The sequence below is a fragment of the Cebus imitator genome, unplaced genomic scaffold (assembly GCF_001604975.1).
Source record: "Cebus imitator isolate Cc_AM_T3 unplaced genomic scaffold, Cebus_imitator-1.0 Scaffold47, whole genome shotgun sequence".
Lineage (NCBI taxonomy): Eukaryota > Metazoa > Chordata > Mammalia > Primates > Cebidae > Cebus > Cebus imitator.
This window is the reverse complement of record NW_016107362.1, coordinates 575,813-592,410: the sequence shown is the minus strand read 5'-3', so window position 1 is coordinate 592,410 and position 16,598 is coordinate 575,813. Positions and strand designations below refer to the sequence as shown.

The 16,598-nt window shown below is 37.3% G+C and overlaps 1 protein-coding gene across 5 annotated transcripts in view; it reads left to right on the top strand.

Annotated features, from left to right (window-relative positions):
* WDR19 (WD repeat domain 19) overlaps positions 1-16,598 on the top strand; it is a 107,603-nt gene that overhangs the window by 53,167 nt on the left and 37,838 nt on the right. For all 5 annotated transcript variants that reach the window (XR_001824841.2, XM_017527260.1, XM_037738001.1 and 2 more), the window contains 7 exons: positions 1,557-1,666; positions 7,194-7,251; positions 11,392-11,532; positions 11,614-11,696; positions 12,470-12,553; positions 14,022-14,168; positions 14,793-14,917. Coding sequence is in view for 4 of the 5 variants with exons in the window: in XM_017527260.1 (XP_017382749.1) it covers positions 1,557-1,666; positions 7,194-7,251; positions 11,392-11,532; positions 11,614-11,696; positions 12,470-12,553; positions 14,022-14,168; positions 14,793-14,917 (748 nt within the window). In the remaining variant the exon portion in view is untranslated. The remainder of the gene's footprint in view (positions 1-1,556; positions 1,667-7,193; positions 7,252-11,391; positions 11,533-11,613; positions 11,697-12,469; positions 12,554-14,021; positions 14,169-14,792; positions 14,918-16,598) is intronic.

Here is a 16,598-nt window from a genome sequence, read left to right as displayed (position 1 = left end):
GCTCTTGTCGCCAGGCTGGAGTGCAATGGTGCGATCTCGGCTCACTGCAACCTCCACCTCCCGGGTTCACGTGATTCTCCTGTCTCAGCCTCCCAAGTAGCTGGGATTACAGGTGCCTGCCACAATGCCCAGCTAATTTTTGTATTTTTGGTAGAGACAGGGTTTCACCATGTTGGCCAGTTGGTCTCAAACTCCTGACCTCAGGCTATCCACCCACCTCAGCCTCCCAAAGTGCTGGGATTACAGGTGTTAGCCACCATGCCCAACCTGAAACTGGCATTTCTACAACTATGTAAAAGAGGTTGTTTTGAAAGCATTTGTTATTAATTTTACAACCTTCCTTTTACAAATCATTCTATAGCAAATTTTCATTTTTAAATTTGAAGTGAACTAAAATTAATTTTTTTAAGAAAAATTTAGGTAATTTTACAGTATTATTTAAGATAATTGGGACACCCTGAAAAGTTTTCAAAACTTGGATTAGTACTCACTGAAATAGGAATACGGCTGCAATGACTGTGGGGAAAGTTGTCATCTCAAGTCCTCTGCATTTAGCTGTGGGCACTTGCCATGTGCAGCTAGACTTGGAAAGGATTTGAGGTAATGGATTGGTAATGGAGAGGGGTGATAGATAATTCTTTAACCTCACTTTGAAAGCTGATGAGTTAACCAGTTAAAGAGTTCGGAGGCAGAGCCCTACTGCCCAGTTCAGTCATGTACTGGTTGTGCAACCTAATGTACAGACAAGCCTCTCTCTGCCTCAGTTTCTGGATCTCTAAAATGGATACAAGAAAATGTTAATACATTGCAAAAGGGTAGTCATGAAAGATAAATAAACTAATCCCCTAGAACAGTATCTGGCTGATAATAACACTTGAAAAATGTTAGCTATTATTGTTTATGAAATGTGAATAAAGTGAGGAATGAACTTTAAAAAAAAAATTCTTTAATGATTAGTTTATACTTGGAATTATGTACAAGGCATAAATAAAAGACCACAGGAACTAGGAAGAAAGACATTTATATTGTAGTTATGTTTGCTATTACTCAAGTTGTGATATAGCTTCAGATTTTCTAAGAAAAACACACCAATTCCTGTAGCAAAGTGTTCTGAAATTTTTTGTTGTTTTGTTTTTTGTTGTTGTTGTTTTGCTTATTCTTTTATGTGTGTGTGTTAACTTTTTAAAATCACCACCTTCTAAAGATAAAAATTAACTTTAATTTAATTGATTAAGTTAATTTGATTACTCCCTGCTGAGAAAAATTAAATACTAAGGACTAAGATTTTGTTAGGTAAGATTGAGTTTTGGAGGGCCACAAACCATTGTAATAGCTAAGATTTTTTGGCTCCTCCAAGAGTCAGTTTTTGCCTTCCTCACAAGTCTATCAACCTTACTGAGAATGCATGATATAGTAATATATTCTCATTGTAAAGTTCAAGCTTTGTTATTTAAACAAAAAGGTTTTGTAATTAGTTTTATTAAAACTGGCTCTTTGTGGTAACTTTGCAAAATAATTTTGCTCATTTGAAATTAAGGCCTTTCTTTTCTTAACAGATGAGAAGGGATTTACAGCATTGGGACAGTGCTCTACAACTGGCGAAGCGTTTGGCCCCAGACCAGATACCTTTTATATCAAAAGAATATGCTATTCAGCTTGAATTCGCGTAAGTCTTTGTTTTTATACATTTCAGTCAGTAGCTAATAACTGCAAATATCTTCAGTTTGAAACTTCCATTAATGATAAGCTTTCCATTGGTTTAATAATTTCTTTTTAGGGAAAAAACTATATTAATCGTATATCTGAAAAATGTTTTTTCTAACTAAGGATGTCTTATCCATGCATTATCCACTTGAAGTTTTCAGCATCAAAATCTAAGTCTGGATCTAAGCTGTTTCTGCATTTAGAATCTTATTATTATTATTATTATTATTATTATTAATAGAGACAGGATCTCTCTCTGTTACCAAGGCTAGAGTGCTGTGGTGTGATCATAGCTCACTGCAGCCTCACACTGTTGTGCTCAAGTGATCTTCCCATCTCAACCTCCCAAAGTGCTAGGATTATAAGCATGAGCCACTACATATTATTTTTAATCATATGTGGCCATCAGCAACTATGCATAGCATCACACTGCTTTTCCTAACTTATGTTCATGGTCCTGACCTCCTTTAACACTTTGAAGATTTGCCCTGTAATTTCAAACCATAGTGAAAAACTTCAGCGTTTGGTCTACATTTTCTATTTGCTTAGAATTACAGTTTTTTCTAACAAAAGTAGGCAAATGGGACTTCATTAAACTAAAAAGCTTCTGCACAGCAAAAGAAACAATCAACAGAGCAAACAGACAACCTACAGAATGGGAAAAAATATTACAAACGGTGCCTCCAGCAAAGAGTAAATATCCAGAATCTGCAGAGAACTCAAACAACTCAACAAGAAAAAAGCAAACAACCCCATTAAAAAGTGGGCAAAGGACATAAACAGACATTTTTCAGAAGAAAACATATAAGCAGCCAACAAACATATGAAAAAATGCTGAATATCATTAATCATCAGAGAAATGCAAATTAAAACCACAATGAAATATCGTCTTATGCCAGTCAGAATAGCTATTAGTAAAAAGTCTAAAAATAATAAATGTTGGTAAGGATGTGAAGAAAAGGGAATGCTTATATACTATTAATAGGAATGTAAATTAGTAGAACCTTTATGGAAAACAGTATGGAGATTTCTCAAAGAACTAAAACTAGAACGACCATTCGACCCAGCAATCCCACTGATGAGTGTATACCCAAAGGGAAAGAAATCATTATATCAAAAAGATACCTGTACTCGCATGTTTATTGCAACACTATTCATAATAGCGAAGGTAAGGAATCAACCTAAGTGTCCATCAATGGAGCATTAGAGAAAGAAAATGTGGCATACAGACACACACACATATATACACACACACAGGCACACACACACACACCATAGAATACTACTCAGCCATTAAAAAAAAGTATGAATTGTGTCTTTTGTGGCAACATGGATGGAACTGGAGGCCAAAGGTAATTAACTCAGAAAGTCAAATACTGCATGTTCTCACTCATAAGTGGGAGCTCAACCATGGGTACACAAGGACATAGAGAGAGGAATAATAGACAGCAGACTCCAAAAAGTGGGAGGGTGGATGAGGGTTGAAAAATTACCCATGGTGTACAGTGTTCACTATTCAGGTATGGCTACACTAAAAGCCCAGACTTTACCACTACCCAATATATGCATGCAAAGACCTGCACTTGTACCTCACACATACATAATTTTTTTTAACTAAATGATGTTTTTAATTATAGTTTTTTCTCTTTTGAGTTGCATGTGTATGAAAATTAGACAGTTGGTGTTGCAATTCAAGCCAAAAACTCTTCCCAGGAGGATACTGAGTGCTTGAGTCGTAGTCCTTTATGATGCATGACTAGGAGTCACAAATCTCTCTTACCTTTGGAAATTCCATAATCTATTCTGAGAACTTTAGAATTTTCTAGTGTTCTTAATTGCTAGACTCTCTTAATTGTCAATAGTCTTAATTGACAGACTATATCTTTGTATTGCAGTGTTGCATCAAAGTGTAATTTTAGAGGCATTTAGGATCCAGTTTTAAGTTAACATTCAGGCATGGTTGGTGCTACCAATGCAAATATCTGCAGAGAAAATAAATGAATAATTTAGTTGCAAATATAAGTTCATACATGTATGTGTAATGACAACCAGACAATTTCTTTTGACATTTATTATGATATATTCCAACATTCAAAAATAGTAAAATATGGAAAAAGATTAGTCTTTAAACAAAGAAAATATAGCTGTAACACTTGATTTTTTTTCTAAAAACATTTTTACCTAGTTCTACCTTACTGTCACACAGACTTTGAAGTCATTGAGAATACTGACACACAAATTCATGTTGCAGGAGTTATTCTGTCAGAAAGTACTCTTTGGCCCGGCCATGGTGGCTCATTCCTGTAATCCTAGCACTTTGAGAGGCCAAGGCAGGAAGACTACCTGAGCTCAGGAGTTTGAGAACAGCCTAGGCAACATAATGAGAACTTGTTTCTACCAAAAAAACAAAAGTTACCAGGCCTGGGGTCACTGTTACTGTAGTCCCAGCTATTAGAGAGGCTGAGGTGGGAGGCTCACTTGAGCCCAGAAGGTTGAGGCCACTGTGAGCTATGATCACACCATTACATACCAGCCTAGGCAGTGGAGCAAGACCCTGTCTCAAAAAAAGAAGTACCTTTTTATTTCTAACCAGGAGATCTTATTTCAGATTTTCTATTCTACAGATTAAAAATGTTTTAGAGATTTTATTTCTTCTTTTTTTTTCTTTTAAGACAGAGTCTCTGTCACCCAGGCCAGAGCGCAATGGTGTGATCTGGGCTCACTGCAACCTCCGCCCTGGCCCCATGTTCAAGTGATTCTCCTGCTTCAGCCTCCTGAGTAGCTAGAATTATAGGTGCCCGCCACCACACCTGGCTAATTTTTGTATTTTTAGTAGAGACAGGGCTTCACCATCTTGGCCAGGCTGGTCTTGAACTCCTGTGATACACCACCCTCGACCTCCCAAAGTGCTGGAATTACAGGTGTGAGCCACTGCGCCTGGCTAAGATTTTATTTCTTCTTAATCTTCATTTCAGTTTGCCACATTTCTGTTTTTTATAAATGCATATACCAAAAAATGCATGTTAGACTCTTAGTACATAAGACAAGAGACACGGCCCCAGTGCCCTGGCCTTCTATCTGCATCCTGAGGATGACTGACTCTTAGAATATAAAACTTCTGTGCTAAGAAGAAAAGATGATCCACCATGTCCTGTCAGGGTACAGACACCCCAGTGAGCCGTGGGACCATCCAGAACACTCCGATTTTCACTTCTTTCAGGAAAACTGAAGTTTTATAACAAATTCTCAAACTTGTCTCATTATTGTCAGATGAACTGAGGTCAGTTGAAAGCCTGTGTGTTGTTGTTTCTCACCCTTTCTGCTCACCACTTGACCATGAAGCCACCGATTCTCAAAGTTGTCACTGATACTCGTATGCAGATCTTTGGACCCTAACGTACACACGCTCCAGCCCCAACAGTCTGAAGGAGTCTCCTTGTGATAATAGGAACTAACCTAGGTATGGTGGATTGTCATCAGTACCTGAGTAGCCACCAGCTACTGACTTTGACACTTAAGACCCTAGGCCTGTGTTCAGTTTCAACAGTCTGTTTCATTATGCATCCGAGACCATGATTAGGTCAAAGCAGTGCCCGCCTATCAGGTCTGAGTGGGATTTAACTTACTAAAATCTGGGATTAAACTAATGAGCTAGTTCCATATGAGAGCTTCAAAATAAAATAATAAATAATCCAGTGAGCTAAAATAACATAAAAATAAAATGAGAGTTCGAAAGAATTCATTTAGCTTGCCCAAGGAAAACCTCAGGCTCCTGTGGGAGGAACGGTCAACTCAAGTTGATTCCTATTCTCAGGAGACATCCCAGCTCAGTTATGTAATCAGGTCCATATTAGAAATTTCCGCTTAGGAACAGTGCTGACTGTGAAGTCCTAGGCTGGCCAAAAGAAAGTTCTCAATTGCAGAACAGCTTCTTTTCCAAAAATGTCCCTGTACATTAATAGATGAGGAAAGTGAATGAGGCTTAGAGAGGTTTAATAATTTTATTAAGCCGATAAAGTAGTGATAACATAGATCTGAAATCATGCCATTTCAGAGCTGATTCATTTATTCTGGAGGTGATAGTTTCTTGGAGGAAGATGGATCCCAAAAAGTATCTTAGGCAAATCACTGACTCATTTGTCCCAAACATAAAAATAAATTGAGCTGGATGCAGTGGCTCACGCCTGTAATCCCAGCACTTTGGGAGGCTGGGGCAGGCTAATCACTAGGTCAGGAGATCGAGACCATCTAGCTAACATGTTGAAACCCTGTCTCTACTAAAAATACAAAAAATTAGCTGGGCATGGTGGCACGTGCCTGTAGTCCCAGCTACTTGGGAGGCTGAGGCAGGACAATTGCTTGAACCCAGGAAGCAGAGGTTGCAGTGAGCTGAGATCGCACCACTGCACTCCAGCCTGGGCAACAGAGTGAGACTCTGTCTCAAAAATATATATATTTATAAAATTTAAAATTTTAAGTCTTCTGTATATGCAGATCCATGTTAGCATCAGTCACGGGAAGGGAATATTATTTATGTCATGTATGTTAATACTTTTCTCAGTGTAAGAACAAGGGCCCTCAGTACTGTAATCCCCAATGTATTCCTCCACTTCTACCCTTAACAAATTGACAGCCCTCCAGATTGTCTCAATATATATTCTTGTAAATATTGGGCCTTTGGGAAAAAAATGCATTTTATGGTCACATGATTGTCATTTAGTGCCCCAAATGAAATAACCAAAAGTATCCAGTAAAATTAATGTAGCTCCTTATCAGGAAAAACAGCTAACACATGCTAGGCTTAATACTTAGGTGATGGGTTGATAGGTGCAGCAAACCACCATGGGACACGTTTCCCTATGTAACAAACCTGCATATCCTGCACATGTACCCTGGAATTTAAAAAGAAAATTAATGTAGCTCCTCAAAATGCCTAGCATACCACACAGTAAGTACCTTACAGTGTAGCATAACCCAGCTTAATAATCACTTTTAAAATAGCAAGATAATGAAGGACTGCACTTTGAAAGAATGCATCTGTTGTGTTCCACATCTTTTGTGAGCTTAAGCAACTTAGTAACAAAGATTATCTTGTACATCTTGTATTTGTAAATTGGTCTACTACTCCCTAGTGAGTTAAGCCTGTAATCCCAGCACTTTGGGAGGCCAAGGTGGTAGATCATTTGAGCCCAGGAGTTAAAGACCAGCCTTGGCAACATAGTCAGACCTTGTCTCTGTGAAAAATTTTTTTTAAAATTTGGCAGGCATACCTGTAGTCTCAACTACTCAGGAGGCTGAGGCTGGAGGATCACTTGAGCCAGTGAGGTCGGGTCTACAGTGAGCTGTGATTGCACCACTGCACTCCTGGCTGGGCAACAGAGTGAGACCCTGTCTGACTTAAAAAAAAAAAAAAAAAAAAAAAAGGAAAAAATCTGGTATATGTAAATAAAATTCTAAAATATGTATTAAAATTTACTCTTTTCTTTCAGGGGTGATTATGTAAATGCTTTGGCTCATTATGAGAAAGGAATAACAGGTGATAATAAGGTAACCTTGGGTTCATTTTCAGTTTCATTTTTAAAAATCATGGTCTTATTTGTATTGTATTTAGTATCTAGCAGGTGAGCCTTTTTTTTCAGTTTACTAACAACCTTCCAAGGAAAGGCTGAAACACCTTAAGCTTTTAAAAACTGACAGTGACAATATTTTTATCAGTCTGATAAGTTTTACATTCTTAACATAAGTCTAATTAAAGTTGAGAATAAGATTTTTATCCTTTCTTACTTACAAGCTATGATTTTCATAAAGTTTTTCCTTTTGCTTTTTTTAAGTTTCAAAAAAAAAAATTTTTTTAATTCATTTTGAAAGTGAATTCCCAATCCATAAAAGTTTGTACTTTCATTTCTTTCTCATGCTATATCTTTTAAGATGACCCTGGAAAGCATCACCCACTGTGCTACTTCATTTTCCCATCCCAGAATTCTAGCTAAGATTTAGGCTAAGAGCAGTAGCTCACACCTGTACTCCCAGCAGTTTGGGAGGCCGAGGAGGATGGATCATGAGGTCAGGAGTTCGAGACCAGCCTGACCAATATGGTGAAACTAAAAATACAAAAATTAGCTGGGCATGGTGGCACTTGCCTGTAACCAGCTACTTAGGAGGCTGAGGCAGGAGAATCACTTGAACCCAGGAGGCGGAGGTTGCAGTGAACTGAGCTCAAGCCATTACACTCCATCCTGGGCGATAGAGTGAGACGCCATCTCAAAAAAAAAAAAGCTAAGATTCATAATAATAATTGCTGTTTTGAAGTTAGGTGATGTCTTGTAAAGTTTGAAAATCTTTTTACTTTCTGTTTTATATGTATCGTTTTTATTACAAAAGTAATACAACCTCATGATAGCTAATTTGAAAAAATCACCAAAATATGTTAACATGAAAAGTGAGTCCAGGCCAGCCTGGCTAACATGGTGAAACCCCATCTCTACTGAAAATACAAAAATTAGCCAGCTGTGGTGGTGGACACCTATAATCCCAGCTACTCAGGAGGCTGAAGCAGGGAGAATCACTTGAACCCAGGAGGCAAAAGTTGCAGTGAGCCGAGATTGAGCCATTGCACTCCAGCCTGGGCGACAGAGTGAGACTCTGTTTCAAAAAAAAAAAGGAAAAATAAGTAAGTCCAGGGCCAGGCGCAGTGGCTTACGCTGGTAATCCCAGCACTTTGGGAGGCTGAGGCCAGCGGATCATCTTAGGTCAGGAGTCAGAGACCAGCCTGGCCAACCTGGTTTACCCCATCTCTACTAAAAATACAAAATTAGCTGGGTGTGGTGGCACACGCCTGTAATCTCAGCTACTCAGGAAGTTGAGGCAGGAGAATCACTTGAACCTGCGAGGCAGAGATTGAAGTGAGCTAAGTTTGCACCATTGCATTCCAGCCTGGGTGACAAGAGGGAGACTCCATCTCAAAAAAAAAAAAAGAAAAAAAAAGGTCCAATATTCTCTCTTCCATCCACATCCGTTAACTACTGTTAATGATTTTATATATTTCCATCCAGAAGCTCTTCTAATCATACATATAATATGGTTTTTTTTCTTTTTACCAAAAATGAAATCATTCATTTCCATTCACTCAGCAAAGATCATTGAGAATTCACTCTGTGCAATGCAGCATTTTGCTTTCTTTGTGACCTTTCCAAATCAATACCTATGAATCTGTCTCAATCATTTTTTTGAGACGGGGTCTCATTCTATTGCACATGCTGAATGCAGTGGTAGGATCATAGCTCATTGCAGCCTCAAATTCCTGGCTCAAGTGATCCTCCTGCCCCAGCCTCCATATTAGCTGGGACTACTGGTACATGCCATCATGCCCATATAATTTTTTTATTTTTATTTTTGTAGAGACAGGGTCTCACTCTGTCTCCCAGGCTGGCATGTAGTGGCATAATCATAGTTTACTGAAGCTTCAAACTCCTGACCTCAAGCCATCCTTTCTCCTTAGCCTCCCTAAGCACTGAGATTACAGGCATGAGCCACCATACCCAGGCTGTCTTAATCTTTTAAGAGATTCTAATATTCCATTGTTTGGATATACTGTAATTTTTTTTTATCCACTACCCTCTTGAAATATAGTTGTGGGATTTTTTTCTATCATCAGAAATACTGCAAGCCAGACACAATGGCTCATGCTAGTAATACCAACACTTTGGGAGGCCAAGGTGGGAAGAATGCTTGACACCAGAAGTTCAAGACCAGCCTGGACAACAAAGCAAGACCCCCATCTCTACAAATTTATTTGTTTATTTTTCTTTTGGAAACAGTCTCTCACTGTGTCACCCAGTCTGGAGTGCAGTGGTGCAATCCTGGCTAACTGCAACCTTTACCTCCCAGGTTCAAGTGATTCTCGTACCTCAGCTTCCTAAGTAGCTGAGATTACAGGCATGTGCTACCATGTTTGGCTAATTTTTGCATTTTTAGTAGAGATGTGGTTTCGCCATGTTAGCCAGGCTGGTCTTGAACTCCTGGCCTCAAGTGATCCACCCACCTCAGCCTCCCAAAATGCTTCAATGATAGGCTTGAGCCACCGCACCTGCCTCATCTCTACAAATTTCTAAATAAAAAATTCACTGGGTGTGGTAGCATCGCATCACTGCACTCCAGCCTAGGCAATAGAGCAAGACCCAGTCTCTTTAAAAAAAAAAAAAAAAAAAAAAAAAAAAACTTTTTAAAATTAAAAATAAAAAGTAAAAAATTGAATTAATTTTTTAAATCACTAAAGTGAATATTCTACCTAATACATGTATCTTTAGCTACCTATGATAGTATTTCTGAAGAATATTTTCTTATAAGTGGGATATCTAGTTCATAAAGTGTACTTTTCATTTTTGACATTGCTCAACTGCTGTTCAAAAGAAATTGTAGTAATTCACACACACTCTCCATGTATGATAGTGTCCACTTCCCCCACATTCTCAGCAAAACTGAATGTTATCACTTATTTTATCTCTACCAATTTTATAAGCAAAAAGAGATATTTTATGTATACTTGATTATTGGTGAAGCAGAGCATGTTTTTATTTATTTATTGGTCAATTGTATTTTGTTTCCACTTGTATTTTTTCTTTTGAGACAGAGTTTCAATCTGTTGCCACGCTGGAGTGCAGTGGCGAGTTCTCAGCTCACTGCAACCTCCACCTCCCAGGTTCAAGTGATTCTCCTGTCTCAGCCTCCCGAGTAGCTGGGATTATAGGCACATACCACCACGCCCAACTAATTTTTGTATTTTTAGTAGAGACAGGTTTCACTATCTTGGCCATGCTGTCTTGAACTCCTGACCTCATGATCCACCTGCCTCGGCCTCCTAAAGTGCTGGGATTACAGGCGTGAGCCACTGTGCCCTGCCTCCACTTGTATTTTTTTAATGAATTGTCTGATCAAATCCTTTGCTCATTTATCTCTTGGGTTTTTGACATTTTCTTTGGCTGTATTAATTTTAGTTCATTCTTTATCTGTACTGTCAAGTACAGTAACTTCTAGCCACGTGTCTACTTAAATTATTTAAAATTAAATAAAATTTACAATTCAATTCCTCTGTTGTACTAGCCCTATTTCAAATGCCCAGTAGCTACCATATTGAACAGGGTAGATATAGAACCTTTCTGTCATCACAGAAAGTTTTACTAGATATGCTGCTTTAGATGAAATACAATCTAACATTACATTTTACTAGTAAAGATTAGTTATTTGACAAGTTCTTTGCTAAAGAACTTGTCTTTGGTATCTTTAATGAATTTAGCAATTACTAAAGAAAGTTTTTATGTTTAATCATGCCTCATAGAGAAATCTTCAATTTGATAAATGGTTTTTTTCTTAGTTTTATTCATAGCATTCATGCTGTACAGCCAGTATATTACTTCTTACATAAAATTTTATACCAAAAAGACAAAGGATAGTAAAAGTTTGGTCTTAAGCATAAAGTTGATCTAGACTTTCACAGAACAAAATGTAATTTTGTAATAGATGGTTTAAAAAAGACCCAAGTGTTATTTTAAAATCATGAGACTTCTCTGAAAAGATAAAAGTAAACCCCATAGCCTTTGGACTCATTTTAGAGTTAAATTCATTGTTCTGTCTTAAACATATCATGTTAAGTTAGAATCTGATTTGTTAGTATTTGCCTTGTGATTGCAGGAGCATGATGAAGCTTGTCTAGCTGGAGTGGCCCAGATGTCCATAAGAATGGGGGACATACGTCGAGGGGTTAACCAAGCCCTCAAGCATCCCAGCAGGGTCCTAAAAAGAGACTGTGGAGCCATATTGGAGAATATGAAGGTCTTCTTTTCTCTGCATCAATATTCATGTGTTCTTTTATACATAATAACTTAGTATTTTAACAATCTTTTATTATTTTAGCAATTTTCAGAAGCAGCCCAACTGTATGAAAAAGGTCTCTACTATGACAAAGCAGCATCTGTTTACATCCGCTCTAAGAATTGGTAAGAGTTGCCTGCAGTTTGTTTCTGAACAGGATTGGAAATGAATGTGTCCCTGGGTCTTCTCACTTGCCTCCTTGCCATGTGCTCTCCCTGTCCATTCTGTTCCCCTGTATAGACCTGCCCTTAATCTCTTTTGCTCTCCTTAGATAAGTTCATGTTAATAATTCTTTTTCCAAAGAATAGCACATTCTCCTGGTTTGGTGTGGAGAAATCCCTAATCAGATATATTAGGAAAAAACAAAAACCCTGTTGTCCTAAAAGAGTTAAGGGACTAATCATTTTCCTACCCTTGAGGGTGGGAGTAGAGTGGGTGTTAGGAGAAAAAGTAGTTAAATATGCTTTTACCTATAGGAGCCAATTTTTTTTTTTTTTTTTTTTTGAGACAGAGTCTTGCCCTGTTGCCCAGGCTGGAGTGCAACCTCCACCTGCTGGGTTGAGCGATTCTCTTGCCTCAGCCTCCTGAGTAGCTGGGATTATGGGCGTGCCGCCACTGTGCCTGGCTAATTTTTGTATTTTTTTTAAATAGAGACAGGGTTTTACCATGTTAGCCAGTCTGGTCTTGAACCACTGACCTCAGGTAATCTGCCCACCTCAGCCTCCCAAAGTGCCGGGATTACAGGCGTGAGTCAAGTCACTGCACCTCACCAGGAGCCAAGATTTTTGAAAGATAGTAATAACTGTTTTTGAATCCTAAAACCTAACATTTGATTATAGCAAGCTACTTTTGGAGGGACTATAGTGCTCATATTGTTCTACCGCACCTACCTCTCCAGGGCAAAAGTTGGTGATCTTCTGCCTCACGTTTCTTCTCCTAAGATCCACTTGCAGTATGCCAAAGCTAAGGAAGCAGATGGAAGGTTTGTACACTTTCTCAGATTTATACCAACTTGAAGTAATGTAAGCTTTACAAATTAACCATTGATACTTGCAACCCTGTAAGAAAAGCAAAGCAGAGAAAGACAGACAACATCTTTATTTACCCTTTGTTGGCCTGAAGTGCCAGACTATTAAAATCCTCCTATCCTTCATCTACCTGAGTGTTTCCTTTATATCCTCAAATATAGACTATTATCTCTTTTTACTTGAGGGTTTTACAGTGGAAATTTTGATATAATATGGCGTGAAAATAAAGTGATTGTCATTTTATTAAGGGGGATTATTATTTTAGGAATCATGGACGCAGAGGAAAAGAAAAATGAAGAAACATCAGTTCCACACATACAGCTTCTTGCTTAAGCCACATATGGCTGCTTGTTTAACTATCCATTGCTATATTTATCTGTATTTAAAAATTTATAACTTTTAATACAGCTAAAATATAGCAATGGATAGTTAATATCCTAAATATACAAAGATCTCTCACAACTTAATACAAGAAACTCAAAGACACTAATAGGAAAATGGGCTAAAGACAAGAACACAAGTGCCACAGGGGAAATACAATTATAAAATTATATTTGATGTAAACATAAAAAGGTTCTACCTCACTAACAGTAATTAAATTAAAGCAACCTGTCATATTTGGAAATATGTATTTAAAACTAATAACCTTGTCATCAAAATGTGCTTATATGTACACAACTGATAGAAATGTAACTTTTGGGCTGGGCATGGTGGCTCACACCTGGAATCCCTGCACTTTGGGAGGCCAAGGCAGGAGGATCACTTGAGGCCAGGAGTTTGAGGACAGGCTGGGCAACATAGAACCTATCTCTATGAGTAGTTTAAACACAAAAAATTCTTTTAAAGAAGTGTAACTTTCTATAGCCTCTGGAAGGTAACTTGGAAATATCTACTTACCCTCCACTTTGAGAAAAGTAACCTTGGAGAACAGAGATATACACCGAATGTCTTGTTGAAATGGAGGGAGCCTAGAGCTGGTCAGGAACTGAAGAGGAATCCTGAGCTCCATCTAGAGGTCAACACAAAGGTTTGACTTTTGTGACAGGATATATAAAGGTTTTAAATATCACCATTAAGCTGTATCTATAATTTGTGGAAAAAAAATCTACATTTTCTATATTACTATTATAATCTTCCCACTTAAAAGAAAAAAAAACAGTTAAATGTAAAAAAAATCATATAGCCTTGCTTCAGATGGGAAAATACAATTCGATATTGGTATTTTACTGTTCATTTATCAAATTCCTAAAAAGGACAGTTTAGTGGGATGGTTCCTGGTATTTTTTCTGATGAAGGAAAAAGAAATTCAAGAAAAATAAGCAGCCACCATCAAGAAAATAGAAAAGCGTCATAAACATTTATTGATGTTTTCTCCCCAGATTGATAGTGTTAAAAAAAGTTTATCTGATCTATTTTTTACAGATACAAAGAAGCTGTTGTGGCTTATGAGAATGCAAAACAATGGCAAAGTGTAATCCGCATCTATCTGGATCACCTCAATAATCCTGAAAAAGCTGTCAATATTGTCAGAGAGACCCAGTCTCCAGATGGAGCCAAAATGGTAGCCAGGTAACATATACATTAATATTTTTGGACTTTCAAAAACTAACCATAAAAGTAAGCTCCTGCCTTCTATCTCAAATACATCAATTCAAAGGGAATATTTAGTCTTCTTTTTTTATTAGGTCTAAGTGTTTAAATTCAAAGGAATCTGCTGTTGTGGTCAGCAGATGAGAGTGTGTCTTTCAATTATAAGTATTTAATATAGAACTGCATGCCAGGTGCGGTGGCTCATGCCTGTAATCCCAGCACTTTGGGAGGCTGAGGCGGATGGATTGCCCAAGGTGAGGAGTTCGAGACCAGCCTGGCCAACATGATAAAACCCCATCTCTACTGAAAATACAAAAAATTAGCTAGGCGTGGTGGCACGTGCCTGTAGCTTCAGCTACTCAGGAGACTTAGGCGGGAAAATCGCTTGAACCCTGGAGGCGGAGGGTGCAGTGAGCCGAGTTTGCACCACTGCACTCCAGCCTGGGTGACAAAGCAAGACTCCATCTCAAAAAAAAACAAGAACTGCAGTTTATCTAATACATTTTTATTTTTAAATGGTTTCTCCTGGTTGAAAAATTTTGTTTTGTAAATCATAAACTTATTTTATCTAAGAGTCTAGCTAATTAAAGTACTTTGCGTTAGGTTTTTTCTACAGCTTGGTGACTATGGGTCTGCCATCCAGTTTCTAGTCATGTCCAAATGTAACAATGAAGCTTTCACACTGGCTCAGCAACACAACAAAATGGAAATCTATGCAGATATTATTGGTAAATATCATTTTTTCTCTGATACTCTTCAAAAAAAAATATCATGAAAACACTTTGTCTCTTATGATCTAATTATCAGATTGGCATACACACAACAATGCACTTGGTGTAAATGTTTGCCATTTATACATAGACACACATGTATCTATGTTATGTGTTGGATTTCAAGATCCCTGCTACTTCAAGGTGAGATGGTATTATTAAGAAGGACTATTTTCAAAAATTAAGAGTTTTTTGTGTGAATTCCAAAAGAAGCTAGATTTCCCAAATCATGCTATTTATCAGCCAGTGGTAAATCAAAGATTTCAAAATGAAGCTGATAGGAAATGCAGGATTACTTTTGAAAATGTAAATATTTTCATGTAAAAATTGAGTTACAAATTAAGGAAAATGATTACTTTGATGAAGAGTGATATACACAAGATGTGTTTTTCAAAGACTTGGATAGTCCAAAGGAGAATTTTATATTTTGAGAATGCCTGCTTAGAGGTTTTCTTCTCATGTTTGCAATTATTTTTAGAAACTACTGAAATAATTTCCAGATTTTCATTTCATGGACCATAATGTTATTTGCATTTAGTTTTAGTTTTTTTTATTGTACTAAAATACATATATAACATAAAATTGCCATTTAAAAGTATACAGTTTGGTACATTCATTCACATTGTTATGTGGCCATCACCACTGTTCATCTCTAGAACTTTTACATCATCCCAGACTGTCTCTGTACCCATTAAATAATAATTCCCCATTGCTCTCTTTCCCCTTGACCCTGGTAACCACTATTTTACTTTCTGTATCTATGAATTTGACTTGTAGATTACTTGTTTTTAGATTTTATTTTCAGGTCAGCAATAAAAGGTAAACAAATTTTGCTCAGATATTTTACTCATTTTTTATTCATGGTACCTCATATAAGTGGAATCATAAAATATTTTTTCTTTTGTGGTATTTTGTTTTTTGAAATTCACAAAATGATTATAAGAATTGATGATAGGATTCAAGAGAAAATATTTGTTTCAGGCTTCAAGGAAACAAATTAGGTAAAAGCATCCTGGGATGCTTTGACTTCCCAAATGACTTCTTGGGAAGCCATTAAGATAATTAGAGAAAATAGAGTTTAAAAAAAAAAAGGGAAGTCCAGATAAGCAACTTTAGAATTGCCAATGTTTAACCTGAGAGATGACATTTCTGTCCTAATATTACCACCACCATTTCACTAAAGCAGTTTTTCTAAGTTCCTAAGAATATGGTTTGTCTTATATAAGGTGTATATATTAGGGGTGTGTGCGCGCATGTGCGTGTGCGCTTCCTCCCACCCCTAAAACACACATATACTTTTCTCCACTTTGTTGTATGCCATTCTCTTATAAACCCACTTCCTCTGGCTGGAGGTGCAGGACGGTTTTTATACTTTAGTGCCCTATTGGGCCTCGGCTACCATGAGTAAATGTAAACAGTGAATTGGAATTCCAGCAGCTTTGGGGGCCCTTTTTCCTCTGTGCTTAATATATTTTATTTAAGATTCAAAGGAAAAACAGTCATATCTTTAACTAGCATCTATTGGCTACTTGAATATCATCTTTCCTACTTATCTGACAAATATGCAGACTATTGTTTAAACCAGGCATTGCTGAGAGGGATGGATTCCATTTGTATTACTAACAAACACCTTTTAATT